General features: G+C 42.6%; 1 protein-coding gene across 1 annotated transcript in view; it reads right to left on the reverse strand.

Moving 5' to 3' along the window:
* LOC128635700 (low-density lipoprotein receptor-related protein 5) overlaps positions 1-16073 on the reverse strand; it is a 1026620-nt gene that overhangs the window by 358370 nt on the left and 652177 nt on the right. The window contains exon 13 of the mRNA XM_053688826.1: positions 10349-10560. Coding sequence (XP_053544801.1) covers positions 10349-10560 — 212 coding nt within the window. The remainder of the gene's footprint in view (positions 1-10348; positions 10561-16073) is intronic.

A 16073-nucleotide genomic window follows, 5' to 3' on the forward strand; every position in this document is an offset into this window, starting at 1 on the left:
AGGTACGGTTTCACAGGTAGGAAGAGAGCCACGAAAGGGCTGTGTCACAGATGCCGAAGGATTGGAGGGTTTGGAACAAAAGAGGGTGGTCGACAGTGTCAAAGGCTGCGGACAGATCAAGGAGGATAAGCAGAGAGAAGTGGCCTTTTGATTTAGCTGTAAGTAGGTCTTTGGTGACCTTAACAATAGCTGTCTCTGTGGAGTGATAGGGACGAAATCCAGATTGCAGCGGGTCAAGAAGGGAGTTTAACGTAAGGAAATGGGATAGGCGTGCATATACTAGTTTTTCGAGAAGCTTTGAAGCAAGAGGGAGGAGGGAAATTGGGCGGTAGTTGGATGGGGAGGTAGGATCAAGGGAAGGTTTTTTGAGGATAGGTGTGACCAGTGCATGTTTCATTGATGAGGAAATGTACCAGTGCTGAGGGAGAGGTTGAAAATGTGTGTTAGCATAGGGGTAAGGGTAGCAGAGAGAGAGGGGAGCAGCTGTGAGGGGATAGGGTCAAGGGGACAGGTAGTGAGGCGAGAGCGCAGTATAAGTGCTGAAACTTCGTCCTCAGTAACAGGGGAGAATGAACTAAGTTTCAGGTTATGAGGGGTGTGGTTGAGTGAGAGTATTTGAGGGGGGGAGAGAATGGAATTGTGTTGAGAGCTGATTTCATGTCTGATGGAATCAATTTTGTTAATGAAGTGACTGGCAAAGTCTTGAGCTGACAGAGAAGTTGTATTAGGAGGTTGGGGAGGGCGGAGGAGTGTATTGAAAGTGGAGAACAGACATTTTGGGTTTGAAGAAAGATTAGAGATAAGAGTAGAGAAGTAGTGTTGCTTGTGGAGATTAAGGGCAGAGTAGTAGGAGTTCAAGATGAATTTGTAATGAAGAAAATCAGCTGAACTCTGTGATTTTCTCCAATGTCGTTCAGCAGTACGGGAACATCTGCGTAGGTACCGTGTCAGAGGAGTATGCCAGGGCTGGGGATGAGTGTGTGATTTCCTAGCAATGGTAAGAGGGGCAAGATTGTCAAGGACGGATATAAGGGTGGAATTATAGTGGCAGATAGATTGTTCAGGGCAGGAAAAGGAGGAGAAGGATGAGAGGAGCGGTTGAAGGGAATTAGCAAGTTGTTGCTGATCTAAAGACCTAATGCTTCTATGAAGTTTGGTGTGAGGAGTAGAAGGTGGGAGAGTTGTAGGAAGGGATGATATGTTGCAGGTGAGGAGATGGTGGTCAGAAAGAGGAAAAGGGGAGTTTGAGAAGTTTGAGAGAGTGCATCGATAGCTAAAGATCAGGTCAAGGGAGTGACCGTCTTTGTGAGTGGGAGAATCAGTACATTGTGACAGACCGAAAGAGGAAGTGAGTTGCAGAAGTTGTTTAGCAGATGAGGCAGTGGGATTGTTAAGGGGGATGTTGAAGTCGCCAAGAATGAGGGCAGGGGTGTCTGAGGAAAGGAAATAAGGAAGCCAGGCAGCAAAGTGATCTAAAAATTGAGTTGGGGAGCCAGGGGGGCGGTATATGACTGCAACACGTATAGAGAGGGGAGAGAATAACCGAATCATGTGTGCTTCAAATGAAGAAAATGTGAGTGAAGAGAAGGGCTGAATTTGTTGGAAGGTGCACCGAGAGGAAAGTAAAATACCGACACCACCTCCTTGTCTATTGCCAGACCTAGGAGTGTGGCTGAAATGGAGACCCCCATGTGACAGTGCAGCAGTGGATGCTGTGTCTGAAGTAGAGAGCCAGGTTTCTGTAAGAGCCAGAAGGTTAAGAGAGTGGGAGATAAAGAGATCATGGATAGAAGTTAACTTGTTGCAAACAGAGCGAGAGTTCCAGAGTGCACAAGTGAAGGGGGGAGGGGTTTTTAGATGTAAGAGGAATGTGATTAAGGTTACCAGAGTTTAGTTTATGAAGTCTATTGAAAGGCACACAAGGATGTGAAGGGTTAGTAGGTTGTGAGGGACCAGGATTAGGGGAGATGTCGCCAGCAGCTAGTATGAGCAAGAGGGAGAGTGACATGAGAAGCAGATTTGCAGTAATGAGAATGTTGCTTAACTGAAGTGCAGGGGGGAGAGAGAATATTTAGGAATAAGTAGAGTTCATGAGTACAAAAGTAAGGTGAGTATAAGAGAGATGGGCTAATGAACAGTGCAGGTGGAGAGGGAGAAGGAGTAAGTGAGTAATGTAGTTTGTTATAGAGACAAGATGTAGCAAATAGGAATATGAAGATATTGAGCATTATTCTGAAAGTGGGAACCAAGTAAACACATAAGACACAGTGTTACAGCAGCACTTGCACAAGGATACAATGAGATACATTAAACACAGTATTACAAGAGTACTTGCCTTGTGTCTTGCCCCTTGCCCAATCCTTGTTTAATTCTTGTATAATTCTTAAAAATTGATGCCTCACTTATAAAATGTTCACTTTGAAAATGTGAACATATGCTATTGTTAAAAAGTGCACAGCCCTGTTGCCAATGCACTCACCCCTGTGCAATGCACTTCCCCAAGCTAGTCTGCAATATATACAGGTAGGGCAGTCAGCTGAGTCCACTAAATTTACTTAATTGCTAATCAGACAGTTGGTAAGGCCAATTGGAATGTTAGAATCTGGTCAGGGTGAGATGAGTTAAGTAAACAGACAATAACATTTGGAGGGGGTTAAAACTGTGACATAAGAAAACTATAAATTTTAGAGTTATAGCAAGTATTGATAATGAGTGAGCATCACATGGCAATTAACTAGACATTAGAATTGAGACATTGTGAAAAATCATTACAAAAAATGCAGGACTTAATTTTAACAGCCTAAATTCAATTGCTCAATATATATATACACAGAGAGACTTGGTGTAAAGTGACAGAAAAGCAGGGAATAGCAAGATTTCAGTGCAGGGCCTGAGTTCACGTACCAAAAAGAGAGACTTGGTGTAAAATGACAGAAAATCAGGGAATGGCAGGATATCAATGCAGGGCCTTAATTCACGTACCAAAAAGAGAGACTTGGTGTAAAATGACAGAAAAGCAGGGAATGGCAGGATAATACTATTTATTATAGGGTTAGTGAGGCGGATTAGGGGTTAATAACTTTATTATGATAGCGGTGCGGTCCGCTCGGCAGATTAGGGGTTAATAAGTGTAGGCAGGTGGAGGCGACGTTGTGGGGGGCAGATTAGGGGTTAATAAATATAATATAGGGGTCGGCGGTGTTAGGGGCAGCAGATTAGGGGTACATAGCTATAATGTAGGTGGCAGCTCTTTGCGGTCGGCAGATTAGGGGTTAATTATTGTAGGTAGCTGGCTGCGACGTTGTGGGGGGCAGGTTAGGGGTTAATAAATATAATATAGGGGTCGGCGGTGTTAGGGGCAGCAGATTAGGGGTACATAAGGATAACGTAGGTTGCGGTCGGCAGATTAGGGGTTAAAAAAATTAATCGAGTGGCGGCGATGTGGGGGGACCTCGGTTTAGGGGTACATAGGTAGTTTATGGGTGTTAGTGTACTTTAGAGTACAGCAGTTAAGAGCTTTATGAACCGGCGTTAGCCCAGAAACTACTGACTTTTTTCTGCGGCTGGAGTTTTGTCGTTAGAATTCTAACGCTCACTTCAGACACGACTCTAAATACCGGAGTTAGAAAAATCCCATTGAAAAGATAGGATACGCAATTGACGTAAGGGGATCTGCGGTATGGAAAAGTCGCGGCTGAAAAGTGAGCGTTAGACCCTTTTTTGAGTGACTCCAAATACCGGAGGTAGCCTAAAACCAGCATTAGGAGCCTCTAACGCTGGTTTTCACGGCTACCGCCAAACTCCAAATCTAGGCCTAAGTGTGGTGGGAGATGTATTTATAGGCATTTTGAGGTTTGGGAAACTTTGCTCCCTCCTGGTAGGAATGTATATCCCATATGTCACTAGCTCATGGACTCTTGCCATTTACATGAAAGAAATGACATGACCTATCTAAATCATGACAGTTTATTTTGGACTAGACTGTCCCTTTAAGTCCTACAAGTTGCAAGGTGGGGCCTCCATGGATCGGATTTGTTATTCCAGCACATCATACAGATGCTCAATCGGATTGAGATATGGGGAATTTGGAGGCCAAGGCAACATTTTTTCAGTGTGACAGGGTGCATTATCCTACTGAAAGAGGCCAATGCCATCAGGGAACACCACTGCCAAGAAGGGGTGTACGTGGTCTGCAACAATCTCTAGGTAGTTAGTACATCCACATGATTGCCAGCAGAACAGTACCCAGAGCATATCACTGCCTCCGCCAGCCTGCATTCTTTGCTTCACATGCTATATTATAAACACTATTGCTTTTCACTTAGCAGGAGTCCCATATTGCTTGGTATTTTACAAACTGTTTACATGGTCAGTAACCTGCATCTAATCTAAGTTATTTATTTTAATGTAATCATAACCTTTGGCCACCTTTACATTTATTAAAAACACAGACACCACATCGTGTTTTCATCCATGGTTTAGTAATCTCTACCTAATAGAAATTGTCTTTTTCCAGTTCCAGTACACCACACACCATGGGCTGCCGCTTTCTAATGCCAAAGTTCTTTATCATCTTCCATAACACAATATTCTCAAATGTAAATACCAAGCAATATGGGTATGAAATAAAACATAAGTAAAATATGTGACTCCTGCTAAGTGAAAAGCAATAGTGTTTATAATATAGCATGCGAAGCAAAGTATAGGATCTTCCTAACGCTGGTATTTAGAGTCTTGGCTGAAGTGAGCATTAGACCCTCTACCGACAAGACTCCAGCCGCAGAAAAAAGTCAGTAGTTAAGAGCTTTCTGGGCTAACGCCGGTTTATAAAGCTCTTAACTACTATGCTCTAAAGTAGACTAACACCCATAAACTACCTATGTACCCCTAAACCGAGGTCCACCCACATCGCCGCCACTCTAATAATTTTTTTTAATCCCTAATCTGCCGACCGCACACCGCCGCCACCTACATTATCCCTATGTACCCCTAATCTGCTGCCCCTAACATCGCCTACACCTATATTATATTTATTAACCCCTAATCTGCCCCCCCCCCCCAACGTCGCCGCTACCTTACCTACAATTATTAACCCCTAATCTGCCGATCGGACCTAGCCGCTACTCTAATAAATGGATTAACCCCTAAACCGCCTCACTCCGGCCTCAAAAACCCTATAATAAATATTATTAACCCCTAATCTGCTCTCACTAACATCGCCGACACCTAACTTCAAGTATTAACCCTAATCTGCCGACCGGACCTCGCCGCTACTCTAATAAAGTTATTAACCCCTAAAGCTAAGTCTAACCATAACCCTAACACCCCCCTAACTTAAATATAATTTTATTCTAACTAAATAAATTAAATATTATTAACTAAAGTCTTCCTAATTAAAGGTAAATACTTACCTGTAAAATAAACCCTAATATAGATACAATATAACGAATAATTACATTGTAGCTATTTTAGGATTTATATTTACTTTATAGGCAACTTTGTATTTATTTTAACTAGGTACAATAGCTATTAAATAGTTATTAACTATTTAATAGCTACCTACATAAAATAATTACAAAATTACCTGTAAAATAAATCCTAACCTAAGTTACAATTAAACCTAACACTACACTATCAATAAATAGATTAAATCAATTAACTACAAGTACCTACAATTAAATAAACTAAAAAAAGATTACAAGAATTTTAAGCTAATTACACCTACTCTAAGCCCCCTAATAAAATAACAAAGCCCCCCAAAATAAAAAATTCCCTACCCTAATCTAAATTAAAATAGTTAACAGCTCTATTACCTTACCAGCCCTTAAAAGGGCTTTTTGCGGGGCATGCCCCAAAGAAATCAGCTCTTTTGCCTGTAAAAAAAACACAATACCACCCCCCAACATTACAACCCACCACCCACATACCCCTACTCTAACCCAAACCCCCCTTAAATAAACCTAACACTACCCCCCTGAAGATCTCCCTACCTTGAGTCGTCTTCACTCAGCCGAGCAGCGATGGACCAAAAGAAGACATCCGGAGCGGCAGAAGTCTTCATCCTATCCGGGCAGAAGAGGACATCCGGACCGGCAGACATCTTCATCCAAGCGGCATCTTCTATCTTCATCCATCCGACGAGGAGCGGCTCCATCTTCAAGACCTCCGGCGTGGAACATCCTCCATCCCCGGTGACTAGACGACGAATGAAGGTTCCTTTAAATGACGTCATCCAAGATGGCGTCCCTCAAATTCCGATTGGCTGATAGGATTCTATCAGCCAATTGGAATTAAGGTAGGAAAAATCTGATTGGCTGATTGCATCAGCCAATCTGATTGAGCTCGCATTCTATTGGAGCCGCTCCTCGTCGGATGGATGAAGATAGAAGATGCCGCTTGGATGAAGATGTCTGCCGGTCCGGATGTCCTCTTCTGCCCGGATAGGATGAAGACTTCTGCCGCTCCGGTTGTCTTCTTTTGGTCCATTGCTCCTCGGCTGAGTGAAGACGACTCAATGTAGGGAGATCTTCAGGGGGGTAGTGTTAGGTTTATTTAAGGGGAGTTTGGGTTAGAGTAGGGATATGTGGGTGGTGGGTTGTAATGTTGGGGGGGTCGTATTGTGTTTTTTTTTTTTTTTTACAGGCAAAAGAGCCGATTTCTTTGGGGCATGCCCCGCAAAAAGCCCTTTAATGGACTGGTAAGGTAATAGAGCTGTTAACTATTTTAATTTAGATTAGGGTAGGGAATTTTTTTATTTTGGGGGGCTTTGTTATTTTATTAGGGGGCTTAGAGTAGGTGTAATTAGCTTAAAATTCTTGTAATCTTTTTTATTTTTAGTAATTTAGTGTTTTTTTTTTGTAATTTAGTTTAGTTTATTTAATTGTAGGTACTTGTAGTTAATTGATTTAATTTATTTATTGATTGTGTAGTGTTAGGTTTAATTGTAACTTAGGTTAGGATTTATTTTACAGGTAAATTTTGTAATTATTTTAACTAGGTAGCTATTAAATAGTTATTAACTATTTAATAGCTATTGTACCTAGTTAAAATAAATACAAAGTTGCCTGTAAAATAAATATAAATCCTAAAATAGCTACAATATAATTATTCGTTATATTGTAGCTATATTAGGGTTTATTTTACAGGTAAGTATTTAGCTTTAAGTAGGAAGACTTTAGTTAATAATATTTAATTTATTTCGTTAGAATAAAATTATATTTAAGTTAGTGGGGTGTTAGGGTTAGACTTAGCTTTAGGGGTTAATACATTTATTAGAGTAGCAGCGAGGTCCGGTCGGCAGATTAGGGGTTAATATTTAAGTTAGGTGTCGGCGATGTTAGTGAGGGCAGATTAGGGGTTAATAATATTTATTATAGGGTTTTTGAGGCGGGAGTGAGGCGGTTTAGGGGTTAATCCATTTATTAGAGTAGCGGCGAGGTCCGGTCAGCAGATTAGGGGTTAATAAGGGTAGGTAGCTGCGACGTTGGGGGCAGCAGATTAGGGGTTAATAAATATAATATAGGGGTCGGCGATGTTAGGGGCAGCAGATTAGGGGTACATAGCTATAATGTAGGTTGCGGCGGTGTACGGAGCGGCAGATTAGGGGTTAATAGTGTAATGCCTGGGTCAGCGATAGTGGGGGTGGCAGATTAGGGGTTAATATGTGTAAGGTTAGGGGTGTTTAGACTCGGGGTACATGTTAGGGTGTTAGGTGCAGACTTAGAAAGTGTTTCCCAATAGGAAATAATGGGGCTGCGTTAGGAGTTGAACGCTGCTTTTTTGCAGGTGTTAGGTTTTTTTTCAGCCCAAACTGCCCCATTGTTTCCTATGGGGGAATCGTACACGAGCACGTTTTTCCAGCTAGCCGCTACTGTAAGCAACGCTGGTATTGAGAGTTGAAGTGGCGGTAAATATGCTATACGCTCCTTTTTTGGAGCCTAACGCAGCCCTTCAGAGAGCTCTCAATACCAGCGTTATTTAAAAGGAGCAGGGTAAAAAAAAACATGCGTAGCTAACGCACCCCTTTGGCCGCAAAACTCTAAATCTAGCCGTATGTAATTTAATATAATTCATTCATTTAATTTGTAAATCTCATCTCTGTGAACTCTAGAGATAAATGTATATTTCCTCTATTCTGTCTGTCACGTTGTCCCACTTTATACTAAATTACTGGCTCAGCCATGGGGGATTTTATACCTTCAGTCCTGGGTGTGTGACTTCCATGTGTCAGGGTGTATGAGTACCACCAAGCTGGGGATCTCTCCAGGTAATGCAAATCTTTGAGCCGGAATCTCCAATCTGGGGAAGCCAGGAGAGATCTGTCAGTGGGGAAAAGGCAAAGGTTGCCCCGTCTAGAGTTCTCTAGAGTTCCTTTGATTGGGGTGAAGAGAGCTTTGTGAGGTCGGACTGCCTTTGGTGGCTCACAAGTTAGCAGACGCTTGATAGAGAAGGGGGACTCCTTGGCCGGTGTGCTAGTGCTGTCTTGTCCTGTCTCAGGCATGGTGGTGTTCAGAACTAGCCATTAACAGGGGCAGGAAGCAAGACCTGTCCAGGGGCACCAAAGGGGATCCCTCAAATGCAAATATGGAACAGTAGAGGGGCAGTCGCAGGCGAATTGTGGGTCAGGAGTCGCTATTTAATTTACTATAACCTCAGGGGAGAGTGAGACAGCAATGCTGCCAGTGCCTGTCACCTACCTGTCGTCCGGACCAGTCACTGCTGGGAGTCTGGGACCAAAAGCAGCAGCTCTCTCCTCTGACTGAGGTCTGATGACAGTGACTGCAGGCAGCTGCCAGTGCCAGCAAGCAACGCGCCCTCACACACTGAATGAGAGCCGAGTTGCTTACAGGCGCGGGAAAAGGAAACTATACTTCCTCCCGCGCTGTTATTAGTAACTGCCTCCTCCTCCTGTCAGTGTGTCTGCCGCCGCCCATTGCCAAAACAAAACTTCTGGTCCGGGCAAAAAAAAAAAATTGCGCCAAAAAATGAATAAAAAAAAAATGTCAGTGCAATACTAAATAAATAAACTAATACTACTAAATTTCATATAAAAAAAAACAAAACAGTTTGCACCAGTGTGGCGGGGCCCCCCTAACCGCGGGGCCCGAAGTGGTCGCCTGATCTGCCTTGCCCAAAGGCCGGCCCTGGTACTAACCACTGCATACTGGGAACACCCCAGAAGACTTGCCGTTTTGGAGATGCTCTGACCCAGTCATCTATCACTATTTGGCCCTTGTCAGAGTCACTCAGATCTTTTCGCTTGCCCATTTTACCTGCTTCCAACACATTCAATTCAAGAACTGACTGTTCACATGCTGCCTAATATAGCACATCCCTTGACAGGTGCCATTGTGACAATATAATTAATGTTATTCTCTTCACTTGTCAGTGGTTTTAATGTTGTGGCTGATCAATGTATATATAAACTATAAATGCCCAAAGTAAAGCTATAGAGTGTCTAAATAGAAAATAAAGATACTTACCAATAGACACTCATCTACCAGCAAACAAACATTAGACAGCCAAACCAGTACTGAAACATATAAGCAGAGGATATGGAATAGGAGTATGTTGTAGATCCACAAAAGGAGGGAAAAGACAGATTTCCCACGAGGCAACAAAGAATCACAAACCATACGTCCCTCTAAAAAGCACAGTATTCTGAGGGTAAAGTAGGCCTCAATATAGACTGAAAACAGGTCTCTGAAGAATTAAATGCACATCTTCATTTTTCGACCACCCCCAGTGGAGGCAAAGTAAAGACAGAGGTACATGTGAGGTGGGAGGGTTTTTCTATAGCTCTTGGGGTTTGGGAATCTTTGCCTTTTCCTAATGGTAAGGAAGAATAATTCCCATGAATAATGGATATGGAGTCACACCACCTGTATGAAAAAACATTCTATAATGTGCATGTAAACACCAGCACACTTACCATGATCAGCAGAATGTAGTCAGGAGGAGAAAGGGCAGATTCTCTAATATTCATAATGCAGGGTTTGTAAATAATTTATATGAGCAAACTACAAAGATAATGGCTAGTTTCAATTGTTGTTGTAAGCTGGTCGTTATTCTAAATAATATGTATGTTACATACATACTCTGTATGTTACTACAAAATCACACAGTTGACTACAAACTTTGATCTAGTTACTTGTTTGTTAAGAGAAAAACTTACACATGTGAGATACTAAAGCCAAACAAATGGTTTACATCATGTGAGGAACACTAACGCCTAAACATGGCTGTGACGAAACAAAAACGTACCCCTTGGGCTCTATAAGTTACTACTTTGGCATTGCATATATACATAGTGAGGTAATAGTTACTGGACATATGACAAAGTGCTCACCCCCTCTCTGCATTCACCACAATGGCTCTGGGCTTGTCATGGTCACCACGTAACACAATGCCGATGAATTCCCCACTCAGTCTGTTGACATTAATGGTGTTGGTGGATTCACAAGTCCAGTACAACATGCGGCTATAGATGTCAATGCTCAGATCATGGGGCTGCTTCTCCTGAGTGTGGCCTTGGCTAGGAGTAGAAACCAACACGAAGGGCTGCAGAAAACAAACACATCTGTGTTTAGATATAAACACTGCAAAAGATATGCCAGACATTAACAATATTGCTTCATTTGCAATCTTTTTTTAACTTTCCAATATTTGAGTTCAGACTCCAGAAATTTCACCACATTTATTACAGTTTATTATGGTTTATCCAACTATTCATGATGCCAATGTTTTTGTTTGGGGAGTGGAGGCAGGTAACATCTATAAATTAAGGGGGTCACAAAAACAAATGACATCATTGTGAAACATAAATTATGACTTAACAAATAATTTCCTTTCCTTCTGTATTGGAAGAGTTCACAGCTGCATTCTTTACTTGTGGCAAATACTGAACCTGTCCACCAGGAGGAGGCAAAGACACCCAGCAAAAGGCTTAAATACCTCCCCACTTCCTCATAACCCCAGTCATTCTGCCGAGGGAACAAGGAACAGTAGGAGAAAACATCAGGAATACATTTCAATCTAGGGCCGCCCATCAGAGAACACGGGCGGGAGCTGTGGACTCTTCCCATACAGAAGGAAAGGCAATTATCTGGTAAGTCATAATTTATGGTTTCCTTCTTAATGTGGGAAGAGTCCACAGCTGCATTCCTTACTTGTGGGAAACATATACCCAAGCTCTAGAGTACATGGAATGCTAACGGGAGGGAAAAAAAGAGAGGCAAACCCAAATCTGAGGGCACCGCAGCCTGCAAAACCTTTCTCCTGAAGGCTGCTTCAGCAGAAGCAAAAACATCAAACTTGTAAAATTTGGAACAAATATGTAAGGAGGACCAGGTAGCCCGCCTTACAATTCTGATCCATAGATGCCTCATTTTTGAAGGCCCAAGAGGAAACCACTGCTCTCGTAGAATGACCCGTAATCCTCAGAGGAGGCTTATATCCCGCTGACTCTATGCTAAACGGATGACACTCCTCAGCCAAAAAGATAAGGAAGTCGGTGGGCTTCTTGCTCTGCTTGGATTTATTCCAAGACAGAGCCGGCGTCCAAGAGCTCTTGTTTTGCTCTAGCTTAGCGGAGGACTGCTGACAATGGGCTTTATCAGAACGAAAAGAACAAAAATTGTCCCTTAGACTAGTTCATATTCTCTTGCAGTAGGAGGGCACCCTTGCCCCCTGTGACCGTGGAGATAATTGAGTCCTGGCCTGGACCAAGCAAAATCATTCCCTGAAAAGGGGAGGGAAAGAGGTCTAGAGTTAAAATTTGTATCCGCAGACCATGACTTCAGCCAGAGCCCGATGGGCCTGAACAGAAAAAGCTGAAGTCATAGCATTCAGACAAATAATCTGCATATTAGCATCACAGATAAAAGAATTAGCAACTTCAAGGCCTTAATTCTTTCCAGAAGAACGTCGAGGGGACCCTCCCCCTCGATTAAATCCTGTAAATAGTCACACCAATAGGTAACTGCTCCAGGAAACGCGGCAACAGCTGCCGCCGGTTAAAACAAATATCCCGTAGGGGGCGTGTCCGTACAGCGTTCATAGTAGGACGCACATTCTGTGAGCTCTGATAGAATCTTCATTAATCCGCCGATTTTGGAGACCTTACAGCGACCCATTTATCACCACACTGCAGGATAAATCTGCCTTGTCTCCAGGGGTAATATTTTAGCTTGGATCCGCTGATTTTATGAACTTGGAGCTGCAGATCGGAAAGATAAGGCCTAGGGCGGCAGCCCACTACTAAGCCACAACTCCCCCCCCGCTTCTCCGGGTTACCAGTGCTGGCAGATATTATCTGCCTTACTGAAAGCTACACTCACAATACCGGACAAAACAATCTCTTACTAACAAGATCACAGACCAACCACCAAGAAACTCAACTTTTATTCAATTGGAGGGGATCAACATGGCGTCCGCATGGGAGATGAACTCACTGTCAGTATTGGATCAACGTTTTGCTAGAATAGAGCACTTGCTACTCAACTTATACCAAAAATCCCTGCCTAGGGCTTTTCTGGAGCATGCCGAACCATTCACACAGAGGATGCCTGAGGGGGATTATGAAATTGGCGCTGCAAATGTCAATAGCCAGTCAGCGCAACCTGCCTTAAAGAAAGCACATTTTCCCCTATACAAACTTCCCACTGAACCTGAGGCATGGGGACCGGGTACAAGCACCCAGGAAGATCTGGTTACATACCCCTCAGAGCGTTTGAATATCTCAGTCCCGAGCGTTGCAGCGCTGCCCAGCCCCAGGAAACAGCATACAGTGACTCGGGTTACATCTACAGGAAGCAGCGGCACATCGGAGGTCACAGCCGAACTAGAGTCTCACTACTTAATTGGCACAGCATACCCCCAGGCTACAGATGACACATCCGGGACAATGACAGCCTTTGCGATAGAAGAGACTCTGGCCCCCTTTATTACCGCACGCAACCATGTTCTCTCAGAGGGGATCACTTTGAGAAGCCAGCTGGACTTTCTTGCTGATACCGCTCCTGGGACGAGACGCATATCTAATACTGTATGTTGTACAGACACTCTGCTTATGGGACTATGCTGCGGAGAGATCGGGAAGTTGGGGACTCCCCATTCATCATGGCTTAATGTCCCTATCGTATTAAACTATGCTGCACGGTCAAATGACAAAGAGGGCATAGGATAACAGAACAAACTCAGACTGCCATTTTGCCCTCTCTCTCCCACTGCACTTTCAAATGTTTTTTCTTTTTTGACAGTCTGTATTTTAATACTTATGTAGGGTTTGAGGGGGCATGATATGATTAGCTCTAGCTTGGTGAACAATGGTTAAATGTATAGATGTGAGTTCATTGACATAATGTTCACAATACGTTAATCAGTGTCTTATCTCTTGACAAGAGCTTAATATATACCCATAGACACATGTAGCAGAACTGCATCTCTCTAAAAGACTCAATATGCAATCATTTCACCCTCATCCCTCAACTGATCTTATAGTTTTGATAAACATTCTCCTCTATACAAATAATTCTTAACATTAGCCGGTCATGCTCAAACAGCAAATAAGAATGCAGGCACTTTCATCAAATTAGATTCCTGGTTTGCAGCTTTTGACTCTGTTATAGTTCTAAATATGTTGCCCACCCTAAGTTACACTTGATCCTTTCAATAGGGAACAAACCTCACAATCTTGGTACCTCTAGTCCATCTATACTCAGTAAATTCTGTGATGGGAACCGGTGTTCTTTGTTATGTTTACTTTTCTTTCTATTGTTTAATTTTATATAAAGACCCTTTGCTTAACATAATAAATGCAACTCAAAGGTCCAAGAGTGACCGAGATAAATTAAAAAGGGGAAAATGGGGTCTAGCATATAGTCAGTACAATTACGCTTTTTTCAGCCATTTTATGGATTTTGTTATGTGATGGTTACTCATATGATAATGTAAAGAATGCTTATCTTTTTATCTGTACCGTCTTCAAAAACTAAATAAAGCTCTTTTGAACCCAAAAAAAAAAATATCCCGTAAGTTTTCTTAACAGAGTTTCCATCTTTTATCCATGGGCTCCTAAAACGAAGAGCTATCCTCAAGCGGGATAGTAGAACGTTTAGCAAGGGCAAAGATAGCGCCATCCCTTCTAGAGACGGAACCTCACAACTCCATAAAGAGTCCAGGACCTAGAACAATTTGTTAAAGGGAGAAGAGGGGAAAAAGAAATCAAATCCTGTCCCATTCATTCTTACTAATGTTCACCATCTAACAGGAGCAGGGAAGGATAAGGTACCACCCTGTCCTCATACTATATCCAATTTAGGAATCAAAGGTTCATCAGGCAATTTGGCCTCTGGAACCTCTGAATTTGCCAAAAACTTACTTTAGAAGAAAGCACAAATGACAAACTAAAGTCTGGTTCCTCCGCAGCCAGAGGTTTAGAGGCAGCAGACTCCGACCCAGAATGTTCACACTCGCACAGAAGTTCATCCTCAGATAACCGTATCAGTTAAATCCAATAAATTATCTGATGTACTCTGGGAAGGAGTGCAATATGCAACCTTTCGCTTGCACTTGGCAGGGCGAGGTAAAGCATTAAAGGCCGCAGACACCGCCGTCTGAACTGCGCAGTAACGTCTGGTGAAAAAAATGCCCCCTCCAGATGGAGGATCAGCAATGCTACGGGAAACTGCATGTGTAGAGAGAGAAGCATGTAGGGTACGCACCTCACTAAACGACAACTCCTCAGAGGTGGACGGCTCAGTGGTATCAAACATGTTTGACATTATCAAAGCATATGGAACATAATTGAGAGGGCGGATCTAAGGACTCCTCACAATATAAACAGAAATTACTCTTTAGGAATAGAGGGAGTACCCTCTAAAGTAACAGAATCCTAAGTCGCTAGTGCAATAAGCAGAGAACTATAGAAAATAAAACATCTTATTTTATTCACAAAAAAACGGTCTTATGCCCCAATGGCTGGGGCATTCTTCACCTCCTATGACCCAGACAGTACAGAGATTTATGACTCCTCTCTGATAAACATCCAGGCAGGAAAGAGGGAATGAAAACTGCGCAATGCAGGACCATCTCCGTGCCAAACTTGTAAGCTGCACAGCTTCTCAAAGTGAAACCTGTATATTCCATAACAGCCTATGAGCCCGTAACATCTCACACATAAAAGCAGCATACAATCAAATAAACATATACGATTATTCCCCACTGTTCAATAACCCCCCTCAGGAGATATTAATCCCTTATTCTATACAGATAAAAGGAGTCACACTATGACCCTGTCTTCTTGCGTTATCATACATGTATAAAATATGAAACAATCCAGAATCTATGCCGTGAAACAGTAACACGGCCCTTGAAGTGTGACAGATAGTAGCGTCGCTTCTGACATGGACTTGAGAGAAGAAAGCAGGCAGCAAAACTCGTCAACGCTGATTGCTTAATGAGCTGTTAATCTGAGTCAGAATGGTTTTGCAGAAAGACTCTCACTGCATCTCCGGACTCTAACTTTCACCCATTCTCTCACTGAGAGGCTGACAGGACTACTTAAAACTCCAGTCCCATCTCGAAGAGTACTACCCTCCATAAGAGACTACTCCAAAATCTTCTGACACTTCTCTGCCAACCTCCTGTGACGAAAGGCAAAGAATGACTGGGGTTATGAGGAAGTGGGGGAGGTATTTAAGCCTTTCGCTGGGGTGTCTTTGCCTCCTCCTGGTGGTAAGGTTCAGTATTTCCCACAAGTAAGGAATGCAGCTGTGGACTCTTCCCATATTAAGAAGGAAAAGCATTTCAATTTTTTGATTGAAATATACTAAATGAACCCCAAAAACACTGGTGATTTATCTCTGTTTAAAACACTGGTTGATAAAGTTTAGAGGTCTTTATTCTGAGAACATGATCTGCAAATCAGATGCCTTAAATAAATAAGGATTCAGAGCACTCTGCAGTAAGGAAAAACAGAATTTATGCTTACCTGATAAATTACTTTCTCTTACGGTGTATTCAGTCCACGGATTCATCCTTAATGGGTTATTCTCAATCCCTACAGGAAGTGG

Source organism: Bombina bombina, chromosome 7 (assembly GCF_027579735.1).
Source record: "Bombina bombina isolate aBomBom1 chromosome 7, aBomBom1.pri, whole genome shotgun sequence".
Taxonomy (NCBI): domain Eukaryota; kingdom Metazoa; phylum Chordata; class Amphibia; order Anura; family Bombinatoridae; genus Bombina; species Bombina bombina.